The sequence below is a fragment of the Myripristis murdjan genome, chromosome 2, assembly GCF_902150065.1.
Source record: "Myripristis murdjan chromosome 2, fMyrMur1.1, whole genome shotgun sequence".
NCBI classification, from domain to species: domain Eukaryota; kingdom Metazoa; phylum Chordata; class Actinopteri; order Holocentriformes; family Holocentridae; genus Myripristis; species Myripristis murdjan.
In genome coordinates, this window is record NC_043981.1 from 6710629 (window position 1) to 6725297 (window position 14669).

General features: G+C 42.0%; 1 protein-coding gene across 11 annotated transcripts in view; it reads right to left on the reverse strand.

Annotated features, from left to right (window-relative positions):
* LOC115375102 (microtubule-associated protein 2-like) overlaps window positions 1–14669 on the reverse strand; it is a 71633-nt gene that overhangs the window by 9559 nt on the left and 47405 nt on the right. For 5 of the 11 annotated variants that reach the window (XM_030074467.1, XM_030074441.1, XM_030074449.1 and 2 more), the window contains exons 1-9: window positions 7336–10314; window positions 6878–7072; window positions 6480–6617; window positions 5259–5314; window positions 4309–4326; window positions 3545–3730; window positions 3251–3368; window positions 2917–2973; window positions 1106–1416 (exon numbers count right to left, since the gene is read on the reverse strand). In XM_030074467.1, coding sequence (XP_029930327.1) covers window positions 1106–1416; window positions 2917–2973; window positions 3251–3368; window positions 3545–3730; window positions 4309–4326; window positions 5259–5314; window positions 6480–6617; window positions 6878–7072; window positions 7336–10171 — 3915 coding nt within the window. In that variant the 5' untranslated portion in view covers window positions 10172–10314. Of the gene's footprint in view, window positions 1–1105; window positions 1417–2916; window positions 2974–3250; window positions 3369–3544; window positions 3731–4308; window positions 4327–5258; window positions 5315–6479; window positions 6618–6877; window positions 7073–7335; window positions 10315–11552; window positions 11801–13212; window positions 13288–14310; window positions 14487–14669 lie in introns of those variants that run through there. The other 6 variants (XM_030074485.1, XM_030074432.1, XM_030074502.1 and 3 more) reach the window with 4 other exon arrangements.

The following is a 14669-nucleotide window of genomic DNA, read 5'->3' on the forward strand; positions in this document are numbered from 1 at the left end:
GTTGGGACTCCACTCTGTTTCTATGTGGAAATGATATATAGTTCATCTTATATAATGTCCAAGAGGACCGTGGGCATTGTATAAACATTCATGTTTTAAAAGTAGAGCTAAGTTGTAAATATTCATAATGAGAATTACACTTTGATAATATAAGAACCTTTATCTCCTTTGATTAATTAGATTCTGCTTACTAAAGAGCAGATATGGTTTGTCATTAATGTTACTGATTTGTTATAAACTGAGATGAAAAATGATCTGTAGGAGTAAAACTTTTACTGAGTGCACCTGAACCCACTTTTTGATGGTTGTAATGTATCTACAACAACAGAAAATATCTGAGGCTATACTAACCAAAAAATATTAAAAAATAGTGAATTGTGTTGCAACCAAAGTGAAACATAACTTTCAATAGAAAACATTTTCAAGTGTCAAGAATATATATAAATTCAGGTCCAGGTAAAAAGAAAAAAAAAATTGTCTTTACCTACACTTTTCACCTTATGCTTTCTTTAGCCTCACTACCCACAAACCATATAATGTGACATCAGCAAAACATGCACTACTTTCATCTAAATGTGTTCTTTTTAGTGGCAGTAAGGAGTGGAGAAGGTGAGGGCTTTGCTTTTTACCGTGTATCGTTGTTTGTTTTCATACTGCTGTGTGTTTACAACTTTGTAAATGAAGTAGCTTGTGTCTCATAATATTATCTCATAATATTTTATCTTACCTTATCATATCTTTTTTATTTACTTCCTCCTTTGTGCATATCTTTTTTCCTGCCAGTGATCATACTTGATAATGGAAATGGCTTTTTTTTTTTTTTTTTTTTTTTTTTGCAAATTGCTGTATCACCAAAATGTGATTGACACTCATTAATCCAGATGTGTTTATAAGAAAGTTAGGCAAAAATAATGCAGCTTTAATTCACAGTTGTTCCTGGATCTGGATTTATGCAACTTCTTGCCACGAAAAGTATGTTTTTTCATTGTTTTGTTCTCTTTTCACTTCTTCCCAAATCATAAATGCTTGTAAAGCTTGTCTGAAATCTTGATGCGCATTTACCCGAGTACCAATATCAATGTCAGGTTCCAACATGGCTGGTTACCTGTCCTCCTTTCGGCTGGTGCTTTAAGTTGGAGGTGGAGCCGATCTTTGACTTGACATTCTTGAGGTCGGGCAGGGGCTGATTGAGGACCTTCAGCTGCTTCTGGGCAGAGGAGGGTGACTTTGGCGGGGTCCGGATCACCGCAATCTTCTTCTCCTGCAGGAGGCTGAAGGACTTGGGCGTATGGCTGCCAGGGGTGCGCGATCCAGGAGTGCGGCAGGAGTAGCTGGGCGGAGTGCCGGGTGTGACGGCGGTGGAGCCAGGGGTGGAAGCACCGCTACGCACCGACCGGGAGCGTGCAGAGTCTGTACCTGGGATTATGGAGGGAGAAATTGGGTTAGGATGATGGGGATGATAGAGAGGAAGGAATGAGGGAAGAACACCAACAGATAAAAAGACAGATGGGGACAGAAAGAGATCAAAAGAGAGAAAAACACAGGAAATGAAAGAAAACACTAGAACCAGAGAGCTGGACATGATAAACATAAATGGATAAAACAAAAAAAAAAGCACTTCCTTAATCCAGAAATATAAAGGGAGGCGATGAGGAAAAAAAAAAAAAAGAAAGAGAATGAGGACAGACTTACTGGAACCAGACAGAGGAAGATACAGAGATAGAAAATGATGCATTGTGGGTATCCATTTGCTTTGTAACAGCTATAAGCCTTCATCTGGTTCTGATGATAAGAAAACAAAACACACTAGCTGCCGTGAATGCTATCAAGTCAATGACGACACCAAATTTGTTTCCACAAAACAAACAAAAGAGGTCAAACAGGAGTGTTTGACGGCAAGCTTGTGAATACACACAGGCGGCTGAATTCATTTAACACTGATGAGCTGTTGCCAGGATACTGGAGCAGCAGCCAATAGGATTAGAGCAGGCAATGTCCTGAATAAGATCAAGCGGTAGCAACCATGTTGTCATGGATCCCACCACTTCTCTTTTTCATTAAGTTCATTTGTGTTTTGTAAAGCAGATTTTGTAATGAAATATGTTCTGCGTATTGAATAACCCAATTCTGTATAAATAAAAAGTGAAAATGCACAACAAGAAAATGTGTAACAGCACTGTGAAAACAATGACCTCCAGCAACTGTATTTAAGACATTTTAATACTTATTTAGATGCTGTACTTTCAAATAGGTGCAACCCTGAAAAACAATGTGCGGCCAACAGAATGAATGAATGAATATACAAAGGAATACTGTATATTAGGGATGTTACAAGAATTAATACTTAGAGACCAGGTCAATACCAAAATTAAACACTGAAAAAAAATCAATTTTAACAAGTAATATAGTCTCATATCCAGTATTAATAAATCTTTTATGTCTTCAAACAAGTGGAAAAAAACATAGTGAAGAGATAATCCCACTTGTTTCCAAAACAGTTTCAGGAAGGTTTAGTATGAATACGTTGAAACAATGCAGAATAAAGCAGATCTGCCCACTAGAATCAAGAAAATGACAATTTTAGAAACAAGTTGATTAGCTTTAGAAATAAGTAGGGTTATCTCATCCCACTGGCAGATTTTTTTTTTCACTTGTTTGAAGAAAAAACAAGATTTTAACACTGAATAAAAATTACTTGCTAAAATGGTTATCTTCTCCAGAGTAACTCAGTGTTCTTTTTAATAAATGAGTGTGGGCTGAATGGGATTTTTTTTGTGTAATTTTACTGGCAATAATATCACCTACCAAAATTCTGGCAGTAAGACATCAGACTGTATACATCAAGAATACACAGCATTTTGATGAAGTGGGTGTGATGGGTCTAAAAGGTCTAGAAGGAGCTACTGGGTGGTCTACCTGCCATACTAGGGGCTCTTCCAGACTTGCTGTCCGCTCTGGACTCAGTACGGATCGCTTAGAGGGAGGAGAAGGAGTCAAGAAGGAGGTAAAAGAAAACAAGGAGAAGTAAGAAGAGGAGAGGTACAGGAGGGAGGGAGGAAGATGGCAGGAGTTAGGATTGAATGAGGGTCAAAAAGAAAGTGATTTAGCAAAATCATTAGTGCAAGAGACTAAATTGGAAGCATTAGATGCACAGCAATCTGTTGTGTAAGGGATGAGTAAGTAAGAGTTAATGTGGGAAGCAAACATCTGTGTTTGTGTGTGTGTGTGTGTGTGTGTGTGAGATTCTTACATGTTGGCCTGCGGGGGGTGCTGCTGTCCTCTTGTTCAGCAGCAGGGATGTGGCGTGTCAGAGATTTGGCTGGCCTGGGCAGGGATGACCTCTTCTCTGGGCTGCGGTAGGCTCTCTCCTGAATGATCATTCACACACACACACACACACACACACACACAAGCACTGAGTCAATACTACTGTTCAATCACATTTAGCACGCATGGACGCTGGTGACAGTAAACTCGGTGGACTCAAAGACTATGCAGCAACTTCATACAACAATCCCTATTCACTTCTGCTGTCTCCCTTTACCTTCTCTGCCCATTTGTGAGGTAAGGAGGACTGGCGGAACAATGCGGTGGAAGGCCAGATCTCACCAAGCTCCGCCTCCACCAGGGGGCTCCGTTTAAGGTGACAGGCAGAGCTGGGGCGGAGGGACTGTTGATCAGACCCCCCGCGCTGCAATGCCGTCTTTAAAGGAGCCTCCCCTGTGGGGGTCTGGACAGAGGCCATGGTGACAGGAGAGCATGCAGGATGGGTAGTTGAGGTGCAGGCAGGAGGATGTGAGAAACACAAAAGTGAAAGCGTAAGACAGGATGAAATGTGTTTCATTGACAGTGTAAGGAAAGGCAGACACGTTGAAATCAAGACTCTTGCGTTATGTTACAGTAGCATCAGTTGTTATGAGCGAGTCTCTTCAATGCAATTAAAAGTTGTATAATTTGATTCCAAAATGATGCCTACAAAAAGAATAAAATTTCTCTTGCAAAATGATTAATGAAATTAAAAGTCTAGGTAACAAACAAAAGGTTAAGAGGGTTGGTAAAGATTACAAAGAGAAAGAAAACTGAAGCTTTGTGAAAGGTTTAAAGTGCCATGATTCAAATGTACTGTAATGAAAGGCAGCAAAAGCACATCCAGTGAAGTATGCACAGTGGTTTTTAAGGCATGCCCCTTTTTCACTGTGTTGCACGTCATAAATGTTGTGTTTCATGGCAAACTATGAGCATGACTTTGCTAGCCTGCCATCATTATTTGATTATTATGCTCATTGTATGATAGAGGAGGATACTCACAGACTGTCTCTGTTGGGACTAGCCACAGGGACAAAGGAAAGCATGCATAATAAATTGAATGGGCACACAGGGAAAAATGAAAAGACACAAAAGCAGAGATGTAGAAATGAAAGATAGAAGCAGGGCACAAAGAGTTCTGTTTTGCAATATCCTTAGTTTGAAAAAAATTGATATACAACTTAAAATGATTAGAAACAATTTATAAGTATTTAGAAAGTATTTACAAAATAATATGCTGATTGATTTGATTCTTCACATTTTAGTGATCCTGAATGAGGAGCTTCTAAGAAGTCGCCAATATGCTCTAAAGTGTCCAGAACTCTTTATACTGTACGTGCTTTAAATAATATCTGATATAGGGATGATTTAACATTCAGTCATGCAATCAGCAAACAAAAAACGCAGAAAAATGGAACACAGACATAGAAACAAAACATTAGGATGACATGCAATGCTAGTAAACGTAAGTGTACCATAGATACACAAGTCTACACTCCATCTATAGAACGTCTATGCTAGTAAGTCTATACTAGTAAGTCTATACTACCATCACCGTCTCTGCAAACTAAAAAAGTAGAACAGTCTGCTAGTTGTATATGCCATAACAATATACCAAGGTGAAATGGAAGTTTACCAAAAAAATGAGTAAAAATGAGAGGGAATGAGAGTGTGCACGTGTGTGCCTGAGTATTAGTTTAATGCAATCAAGAGCAAAAAATATAGAAAAATGTTATATTAATGTTTTGTTAGTCATAAATGAGCTGCATGCCAAAAAAAAAAAAAAAAAGGAATCCACAAAAATGAATGATCACTCTCTGGTGTTTCAGTAGGTGTGATTTCTGGTGTGTGTAATGCTGACTGAGTGAATGAGAGAGGACGGTGAGAAAACAAAAGTCTGTGGTGTGTGTGAGTGTGTTTGTGTCTTGTGTGTATCAGTGGGCAGCACTTACAGTGGGCCTCTCCCTGGACTGGTTGGCCACACTGAGTGGCTGGTGGCCCTCCATGCCTGTGACAACAAACACATACACACACAAAAAGTGAGGCTGTAATGGCAAAAGTCAAGCCGGCAGGGGGGAGACATCCGTGAGCATGAACACATCCACACACAAAACACACACATGGTTATGTGCACACACACAAATGTGCTGTGCATGCAAACTATGTGAACACACACACACACACGCGCGTACACAAACACACACACACACACACACACACACATCTCAAACCTTCAGCAGCAACAAATGTTTTCGGCAATCAGTGCTGGCAGCAGACACAACCAGATAAAAGATAGATAATAGAAAAGACCCACTACGCATCTCAAGTATCACATCACAAACATTTCTGTCAGTCTCTGTTCACATTGGCTATTTCACACCAGCTGAACAAACACCCAAATTTCTACAAGCATACATTTGTTTCCATCCAACATATACAAGTGAGCTGCAACAGAAAGGATACAACCAGAGCGGCACTCACCCTCAAATGCCACCCAAAACAAACCACAGCGTCAATGAGAAAAGACATACACGAATATGAAACCAAATGGGAGAAAATGCTCAGTATCTGACATGAAGAAAAAAAGAATTTAAAAAAAGCTCAATGTGTAGAAGGAAAAAAGAACAAATGATGAATTTTAAAAATGTGTCAGCAGCACATGATGCCTGCCAGCTACATTGCACCTGCATAGTTCCTCAGAGAGCCATCAACAGAGAGAGCACTGACATCAGCTTTTTTAGTAGCTGCCAAGTTTGTACAACAGCTCAACCTCCAAATTGGCCATGTGTAATTTGACATGCAGCTCCAACTGAGCGGATGCTGGCTGCTTCACAATGAATGCTGAAAGAAGCATTTTGCATTTAATTTACTGAAGAAGTCCCAGAGTTTCTATGGCAGCTATAGTTATCTATTCTCTTGTTTCTTTTAGGTATGCTAGTAGAAAACTTTACTGTTATTAACAGCCGCAAAACCCTTGAGGATGATCTCGACTGTGATTACAGCCACTTCAGTGGTGCTGGTGGTTCCATAATCATAGTAAAGAAGACCCTCTTGAGTACGGCATTATTGCTGTATCAAATCACAGCAGCTGAGAGTAGGGGAAAGGTGTACAGCATACAATAAAGCTGCACTCTCTCTATTCATGGCTCCGATTCTCGATGAGGAGTGTTCACCTGTGGCCTTGCGTCTAGCAGAGCCGTGAAGCAGAGCAGGCCTAGGTTGTCTGGCCGCCGCTTTGACTACACTCTTTCGAGATGGAGAGCGACTTTGGAGGGCTGACACCTTATTCTGTTCAGCCCTCCTCATGCCCACTAGCAAAGAGGAAAGACAGAGTTACATGAAAAAGCAAACCTCTGTTACACGTACTGAAGACAAGCCAATGTCTGCTCAACATGACAGTTACATCACAAATTACACTGAGATGACACTGTTAAGGTTTTTGCTGTTTGAGTTTCAAAAGCTACAATACAATTGAATAATTTTTAAATAAGTAATGCAATTTTACAATGATAAAAATTAACATTCAGTATATTTTACATTAAACGATACTGCATGAATATAGAGTTGGAACCTTTTCTCTTCTTCATCTCGTCTCTTGGATGGTGGCTGGGCACTTTGCGGGACACTTTACTCTCAGTGGTGTCACAGCGGCCCTTCTCTCTGCCAGGGGCCCGTTTAGCGGGTCTGTCCACCACAGGTGTACTGGTAGGACTCTGGGTCTGAGGAAGGGCTTCAATTTTCTCAGTCATGACACTTATATCATCATCTGCAGTGAACAAGGAATGAGACAGGAGTACCACTAATTCTCCACACTCCTCGGCTAATTAAAAATGTACAACAGTTTTTTTTTTTTTTTTTTTTTTTTTTTTTACAACAGTTCAAATTTAATTTTACTTGGTTTTAGAAGTTTCTTAATTTTAGCTACTTTTTGATATAAGATATGCTGGTACAGATACATTAAATGCTTGACACAGTCACATTACATTGCAAGCCATATATTATGTGGCAGTGCTTAAAAACTCAAGGTACCTTGTGAGTCCATCCAGCCACTGATGGAGACATCCATGGTGGTTTCATCGTTAGCTGTCTGACTGGTCTGGCTGAGCATACAAGAGGTCTCCTCCACCTCCTCACCAATCTCAATGTCTTTGCTCTCTTCTTCTCTATAACCCTCCTCTTGTGTTCTTTCCTCGCTATCCTTATCATCCATCTTTTCCCTTTCTTCTTTCTCTTCATCTGACTTGGCAGATTCAACTTCCTTCTCCTTGTCCTCTTCCTCTACTTGTCCTTGCCTCTCATCCTCCTCTTTCTTCTCTCCTTCCTTGGCTTTTTGGGGCTTGTCTACTACCCTGTCCTCTTTCATCTCCTCATTTTTACCTCTTTCCAGAGGTAACTGTGGCAGATCGTGGTCAGAGCAGGCAGACAGGTGAGAGCTGTCTGTATCAGGTTCCCCCTCATTACTGATTTGTCCACTGTGACTTGATTCTTCTGCTCCAGACTTAGGCTCATCTTCAGTCATCTGAATACCTTCCACTAGCCTCACCTCCTCTTTTGTTTTTCCCTCCTTCGCCTCCTCTCTGAGGAGACACTCGTGTGCTTGCTCCTTGGGAAGCACAGACTCTTCAGATTCCTCCATTATCTCTTGAGGCTCTTCAGCAATCTCAACATAGTCCTCTTCCTCTGCCTCCTCCTCCACTTGTGCTTGAGGTATGATGATGACTGGGGAAGATACTGGTGGTATCACAGGGCCTTTCTGATTGATCTCCCCTAACTGGTTTTGGGCATCTTTCTCAACTGTGGGTTTCTCAATGAGAGGATGCTGACCAGCTTTTGATGCCTCTTGGGTTCCTGTTTCTGTTTCTTCAAATGTTCCAGTTATCCCATGCTCACTTTGACACTTTTCGCGCTCTTTTTCTAAACTCTTTCCTGAGGATTCATCCATTTTTGCTACCTCTGATTCTTCACCAGTCCTGATTTGATGATCACAGTCACATTTCTTCATCTCTTTGTTCGACTCTGACTGTTTATTATTAATATTCTCAGACTCTAGATCCTTTTCTGCTTTGACATCAGACATAACAGTCTTGGTTCCCTCCCCAGTGACATGAAATTCTGAAGATGCATCATCTGGAGACTTGGGGGTGGTGGGAGTCAGGGAACCCTTACCTCCAATTCCGCTAGTACTAAAAGTAAATGAATTGTCTGGTGGAATAGGAGAGGCCTCTCTGGAAGGGTCCTTTTCCACCTCTACCTCAGGGATAGCTTGGATCTTGATGTCATCGGGCAAACCACTCTCCAAACGAAATTCAGACAGTCGGTCTTTAGAGGTCACAGGGATCCTTAGGCGATCAGGTTTCATGCCAGTTGTCACAGCTCTTTCAAGCATCATAGTAGACTTCACTGGTGCTCCAAGAACTTCCTTCTTCTCAACCACAATTTTCTGAGAAATGTCAGTGACAACTTCTTTTTGGTCTGGTTGTTTCATTGCAACTTTCTGATCATCTTTGGCTTTAATAGCTCCAAGTTCCTCCTCCCCCTCACTCTCCACTGAAGGGAAATGCTGATGAGGGGAGTGCCCTGGACTAGGGAGGTCTGCAGGGGAGGGCATGGGCCCTGAGTACTCACTGAAGACACAGTAGCCCAGCTCCTCCAGCTGGCTTTCCCCTTCCATCACTCTCGGCGTCTGTTCTCCCAGGGCAAGTTTAGCCAAAGAACTCCCCACCAGAGCTGATACATTGGCGGGTACAGACTTTCGTCTATGGTCCATCTCCCTCTTTTCTAGTGATCGTCTAGGCAGGGCTCCTGCCAGGTCCAACATCTCAGAGAGACCACTTGTTTGTTCAAAAGTGTGTTTGGGGGAGGGTAATCCATCTCTTTCTGTCTTGGTTGAGATATCTTCAGGAGATTCAGTGAAGGTTGGGGTAACGGACAGAGCTGGAGGAATCTTGGGTGAATGGCTTTCTACTGATGGTGTTGGAGGAACAGCTGTTGATTCATCAAAACTTCCACTGATAGGACACAAGATAGCTGAGATGCTGCTTGACTTACCTCCCACCGTTGTCTGCCCTGCCAAGGACCCAACAGTAACATTCAGGGAGAGGCTTCTCTGTTCCAATGACATTTTCCCAGGAGACAGCCCAACCTTTCCCTCTGAGTGTTCTTCTTGCTTCTGTATAATGCTTTCACTTGTCACTTTGGAGCTAACCTGATCAAGGGTCTGGTGCCTTGATTCAACATTTAAACTGTTAACAGTTTTCTCCTGGCTTAATTTAGTCTCTGTTACCGTACTGAGTTCATAGTAACTTTGTGTTTGTGATGGCTCCTCTTCACGGTTTTGTGTGGATGTCTCAAAGTAGGCTTTCGCTCTTGACTCATCCTCAGTTAATGTATCTGCTGTGACAGTTGGCTCTATGCCAGGTTCTGAACTTGGTTTGAAAGTAACTTGCCTTTGATCACCTTTGTTCACGTCAGTCTGTGGTGGTGTCTCATGCAACTGAATGTCACTGCCACTGTCTGGGCCCTCTTTCTGCATTCTCTCAATTGTCACAAATTTGTCCTCACTGTCACTCTTAGAGGTTTCTGGTTTGCTCTGTAAGATGTGTCTTTCTCGGTCCTCTGCATGGAGGTGTAAGCCCTCTTCACCAAGTGAGGGCTGTTTTTCTGCTATGGCTTTGGACTCAACGAGCAAATGACTCTCAGGTACCTCTTCTATCATCTTCCCTGTGTCCTGTTTGTCTGGCTGCTTAAGTGGAGACATTGTCACTGAGGAAGACTCAGCCAAGACGTGTTCTACTCCTTCAGGTGTTTTGTCGACTGTGTGTGATACTTGATCTTGTGGTGCCTGCTGGGGTTCATCCTCTTTCATAGAAGGCTCACAAGATGGTTTACTGATACATTCTTCTGGCTGCAGTGTCTGGGCTGTGAGTTTGAAGTAAACCGTACAGCTCTGTGCTGAGTAGTATTAACTAACAGCTTTGCTTGCAGCATCCACACAAGCTAGCCAATACAGTCAAGCCCAGCCTTTCTGCACATAGATACAGTAGCTCTCCATCAAGCAAAACACACAGCACAGTGTCTTTTGTGGCAGGCCACAACAGCACAGGGGTCGCAGCGCCTAAGACAGCGTGCAGAAATGGAATGAGGAAATGAGCTGCATGATGTAAGATGACAAAGAAATTGATGTACACAAATTTATTGAATTCCTATTGCAATACACTTGGATTGAAAAAAGGTTTGACCCTGTGACAACATAATTATGAGCAAGAAACTTTTTTCTATGTATTTAGTTGTTAAAACTGTGTCATTACAGTAACTGATGCAAATATCCGAATCTCATGAATATTAATGAATCTTTGCACTGATGAATATGCAAAATATATAGTCAAGTTTAATTTTTTATTTCTTAATTTTGGTACTTTGATTTCCAATGAGGAAAAGTGTGATAATAAATATTAAGGATGCTGATAAACTTAATACTACATACGTGAATGAATATGTCCAATGATGGTGGATTGTAATGTCCAAAGTGTGGTATTAGTAACAATAGGAAAACAGAATAATCCTTTACCTTGAGATGAAATGACAGCATCACTGAAACTAAAAGCAAATGATAGAGACTTAAAATATATTCAGAATTGTATCCATAAAGGGCCCATATGAGCGCATGTACAAAACCTTCTTGCAACATAATATTTCAACAAAACCCCAGGTAAAACATAAATGAACAGCTAATCCTAGCAACACATACAGTTGGTCTACAGTGCTTGACATTTCAGACAGTGACCTTTGCATTTGCAATGTAGCTGGCAATACATAGAGTGAAGAAATGATCAACTACAATTTGGTTGATCAGAGCACTTTTCTAATGCCACTCCAATGAAAAAGCCAATGGTTATGCTTTGCATGAAAAAGCACAAAATCAGTATGCTATGTAACATCCTTTGCACAAGGAAACTATTAAAGCAGAAGCATAAATATTTCAGAGCAACAAAGCTGCAGGGATAGTTTGTCAGCAAAGCCTGAGTTGCATCACATCTTGTAAAAGAACAAAACACTTTGTGTCCATTTACAGGACACAGAAGGAACATGCAAAACAGGAGATGGACAGACACACACACGAGGCCCGAGACATGTGCACACACACACATACATACACATCCACACAGAGAATAGTGTGCAATTGTTCACACAGACACATACAGTACACACACATATCGGCGCACACAAAAACCCATTAAACCACACACACCTTCTTCCTGTGAGGGGCTGCCCTGTTCAGCTTGATGACTTCCTCCATTGAGGACCTCAGGTGTCTGGGCCTGCTGGCAAGCCAAAGCCTGTGGCTCTGTTATAAAATCTGCTTGCTCTAAGAGCATGTCTCCTTGCTGCCCATATGTTACTTCTTGGTGGTAACTGAGAAGCTCCTCTGGAGCCTCCTCCTCATCCTCCTGCTGCTCCTCCTCAGAGGGAGTGCTGACAACCACTACTTTCTCGTCTTTGGGCAGGGGACAAGGATACATGGATGAGACATGGAGGACAACACAGACTGGCAATTACATGGGTTAACAATGGTAAGGCACTTTCAGCTCTGATGGAAATGAGGGCAGATGAAATCACCACACCCTATCTGCTCTGTATAGCTCAATAATCTAGTTTAACTGTACGGTTCTGTATATTAATAGAGCTTACAATTTGTTGATACTTCTATATTTGTTTCTCTTTTGGTTTAGCAATCTTGTCAAAATAACAGGTACTGTATCTTACCATCAAATTACTACTGAGTTTGCAATTGACAGCATACTTTTAACACTGAATTATTTCTAACATGTATACAAGCAACCTGTCTTTAATTTGTATTCGTTATAACTCCTAATTATATCAAAATAATGTTTATTCTAAAAAAGTGTATATGATAAATAAGTCTGAAATTCAAGGCAGATTTGTACTGTAATGCAATCAGCAAATAAATGAGTAAATAAGATAATGCATGCAGTGTATCTGTATAACTGATTTTAGTGATCACATACATGCACTAAGAAACTGAGTAGAAAACAGAATGTGCTGGTCTCTGTGTATAGAAAAAAAGAGCTGAAAGCCAACCTGTGATCTACTGCTAGAGCAAATCAACAGGCAAAATGACCAAAGGAACAACAGAGGGATTGTTGAGAGGAGACAGCAGACTAATGGGAATGGAGGAGATGACTAGTAGGGCTCCAGTGGCAAGTTGTTAAATGCGAGAAGGGAGAAAGGACTTTTACATTGCCTCGTCTATGGCACAGGTCACGTATGTATGTTAGGCTCATATTAGTGATGAGCAAGTGTTAGAAAAGGCAGCATTCCTTGTGTAGAAAGGCATTGCAGTTGGCTCACAAATGTCCAGCTCATGACATAATGGAGGAACATTGGTGAATGGGTTAAGTTTTTTGTTCAAGCTTTGGAACTCCTCTACAGCTGCCAGAAGATGCACTATGTAACCTAAAAGTGCTCTGTATGGGAGAGTGCAACCATATGGCTACAACTCTTGTGCACAAGTGAACAAAAGGCTAAAACTAATATTGACAGGAACAACAGAAGGGGGCAGTGCTGCACATGCTGCAGATACCTTATAGGGTGGTATGACAACCATCCGACATGCAAGGGGCAACAACATTGAGACAAAGCAAGGAGGACCAAGAAGAAGGAGGAGGAGCTTTTCTCATCATGCAAGTGGCTGGCACGCTTCAAGAAAGATGTCCCAACTCCCAAAGAGTTGATGCATTCAGTGTCTTCTTTCAAGTTTCAATTTCCTATTGGTTGACAATGATTTGTACAGCTGAAAGTTTTTGTCTCTTCAGTTTCCCACTCTCACCACTGTTCACACTCTCATCCCAGATGGTTTGAGTGTGTGTGAGTGCATGTGTGGTGTACCTTGTGCCACAGGCCCGATCTGCTCAGCGGATGGAGAGGGGGGAGGGGAGGGAGGCAGATTGGCTGAGTCATCCACTGTGGAGGGAGAGAGAGAGACAGACAGACCGGGAAGACAAGACGTGGATGGGAGGAAGGAAATGAAAAACTAACAGAACTCCTCCTGACCTTATCTCCATAGGTGGCTTCCTTTGACTTTCGAACTGCGCCGGCTGCATGTGTGATTTTGTGTGTGTTGAGTTGTGAATGCACTGCATCAAGGTTTTGTAGCAGCACATTTAAAAATTTAATCCGTTGATCCTCTGGGATTATATTAATAGCTAGAAGGGCTTTTTTTTTGCTGATTTACAAATGCAAATTACTAGTCATGCAGATAAAGCACCAACTTCCCCCAGAGGGCCTCAAAGAAGTCATACAAAACCACATTCCTTGATACTCATACATGTCATACAGCAGTGCATGAATCATCAGATTCAAAAGCAAGGACACTTTCAGGAACGTATTATTGTCATGCAAAACACTACATGAAGAAAGACGGGCATCGCACATTTACACCTCCACGCATATGCACACACAGGTGAATGAACAAGATGCACATGCACAAACACAGCACAGGCAAAACACTGACTGGCATACATTGGCAGAGCTGTGTGCATGCAAAGTTGCCCATGTTCACTCATTTCCTAAGTAGTAGTAATAAGTCACACTGTCAAAATTTAAGGAAGAGTCATTAAGTTTTCTTCTAATCAGTCTGGTCCACCTCCACAGAGGCCCAGAAGCCCTCCATACATCTTATATTCTCTTAATTACTGAAGTGGTGTCAACTGAGTATCTTGAGAGATCATGCCAGTGTCCTTCTGAATAGAAGAATCATGTTTGGTGTTGGTTCCATGATGACATGGGTGGAATGAGTTCTGGTGCCTCTGGGGGACTCACTGCCCTTGCCTGGCATTGTGGAACCAATTGCATTATCCCATAACTGCAAACCTGTCCATCTGGCAGTGAGTGTAGGTAAGCCAAAGCAGCCGTAATCATTGACCCAGAGCTGCGCAGCCATGCATGCACACACCTCTAATCAAACACAAATACCCTTGATCCTACCTGCCGCCCCAGGGTGCACAGCCGCCTCACCGTGGTATCCATTCTCCCTGTAAGCTGACCTGTACGAGGAGTAGCCATTCTCGCCATTCTCTTGGCCATTGGCGGCCCAGTGGCCCTCTGGCTGCTGACCGTCTGCCATGCCTGCCTGCTGGGACACCGGGGCGGGGAAAGGTCACCTGTGGGGGCAGGCGGGGTGTGGTTTTAGGAAAAGGGAGAAAGAGTAGGGTAAATGGTGTGTGCATGCACGAGTAGGATGGAATTGGGATTGTGGACAAGGGAGGGAAGGTAGTGAACGAGCAGAGAGAGACAAATGATGATGAGATGTGATGAAAGAATGAAGGAGGAGAACAAAAGCAATG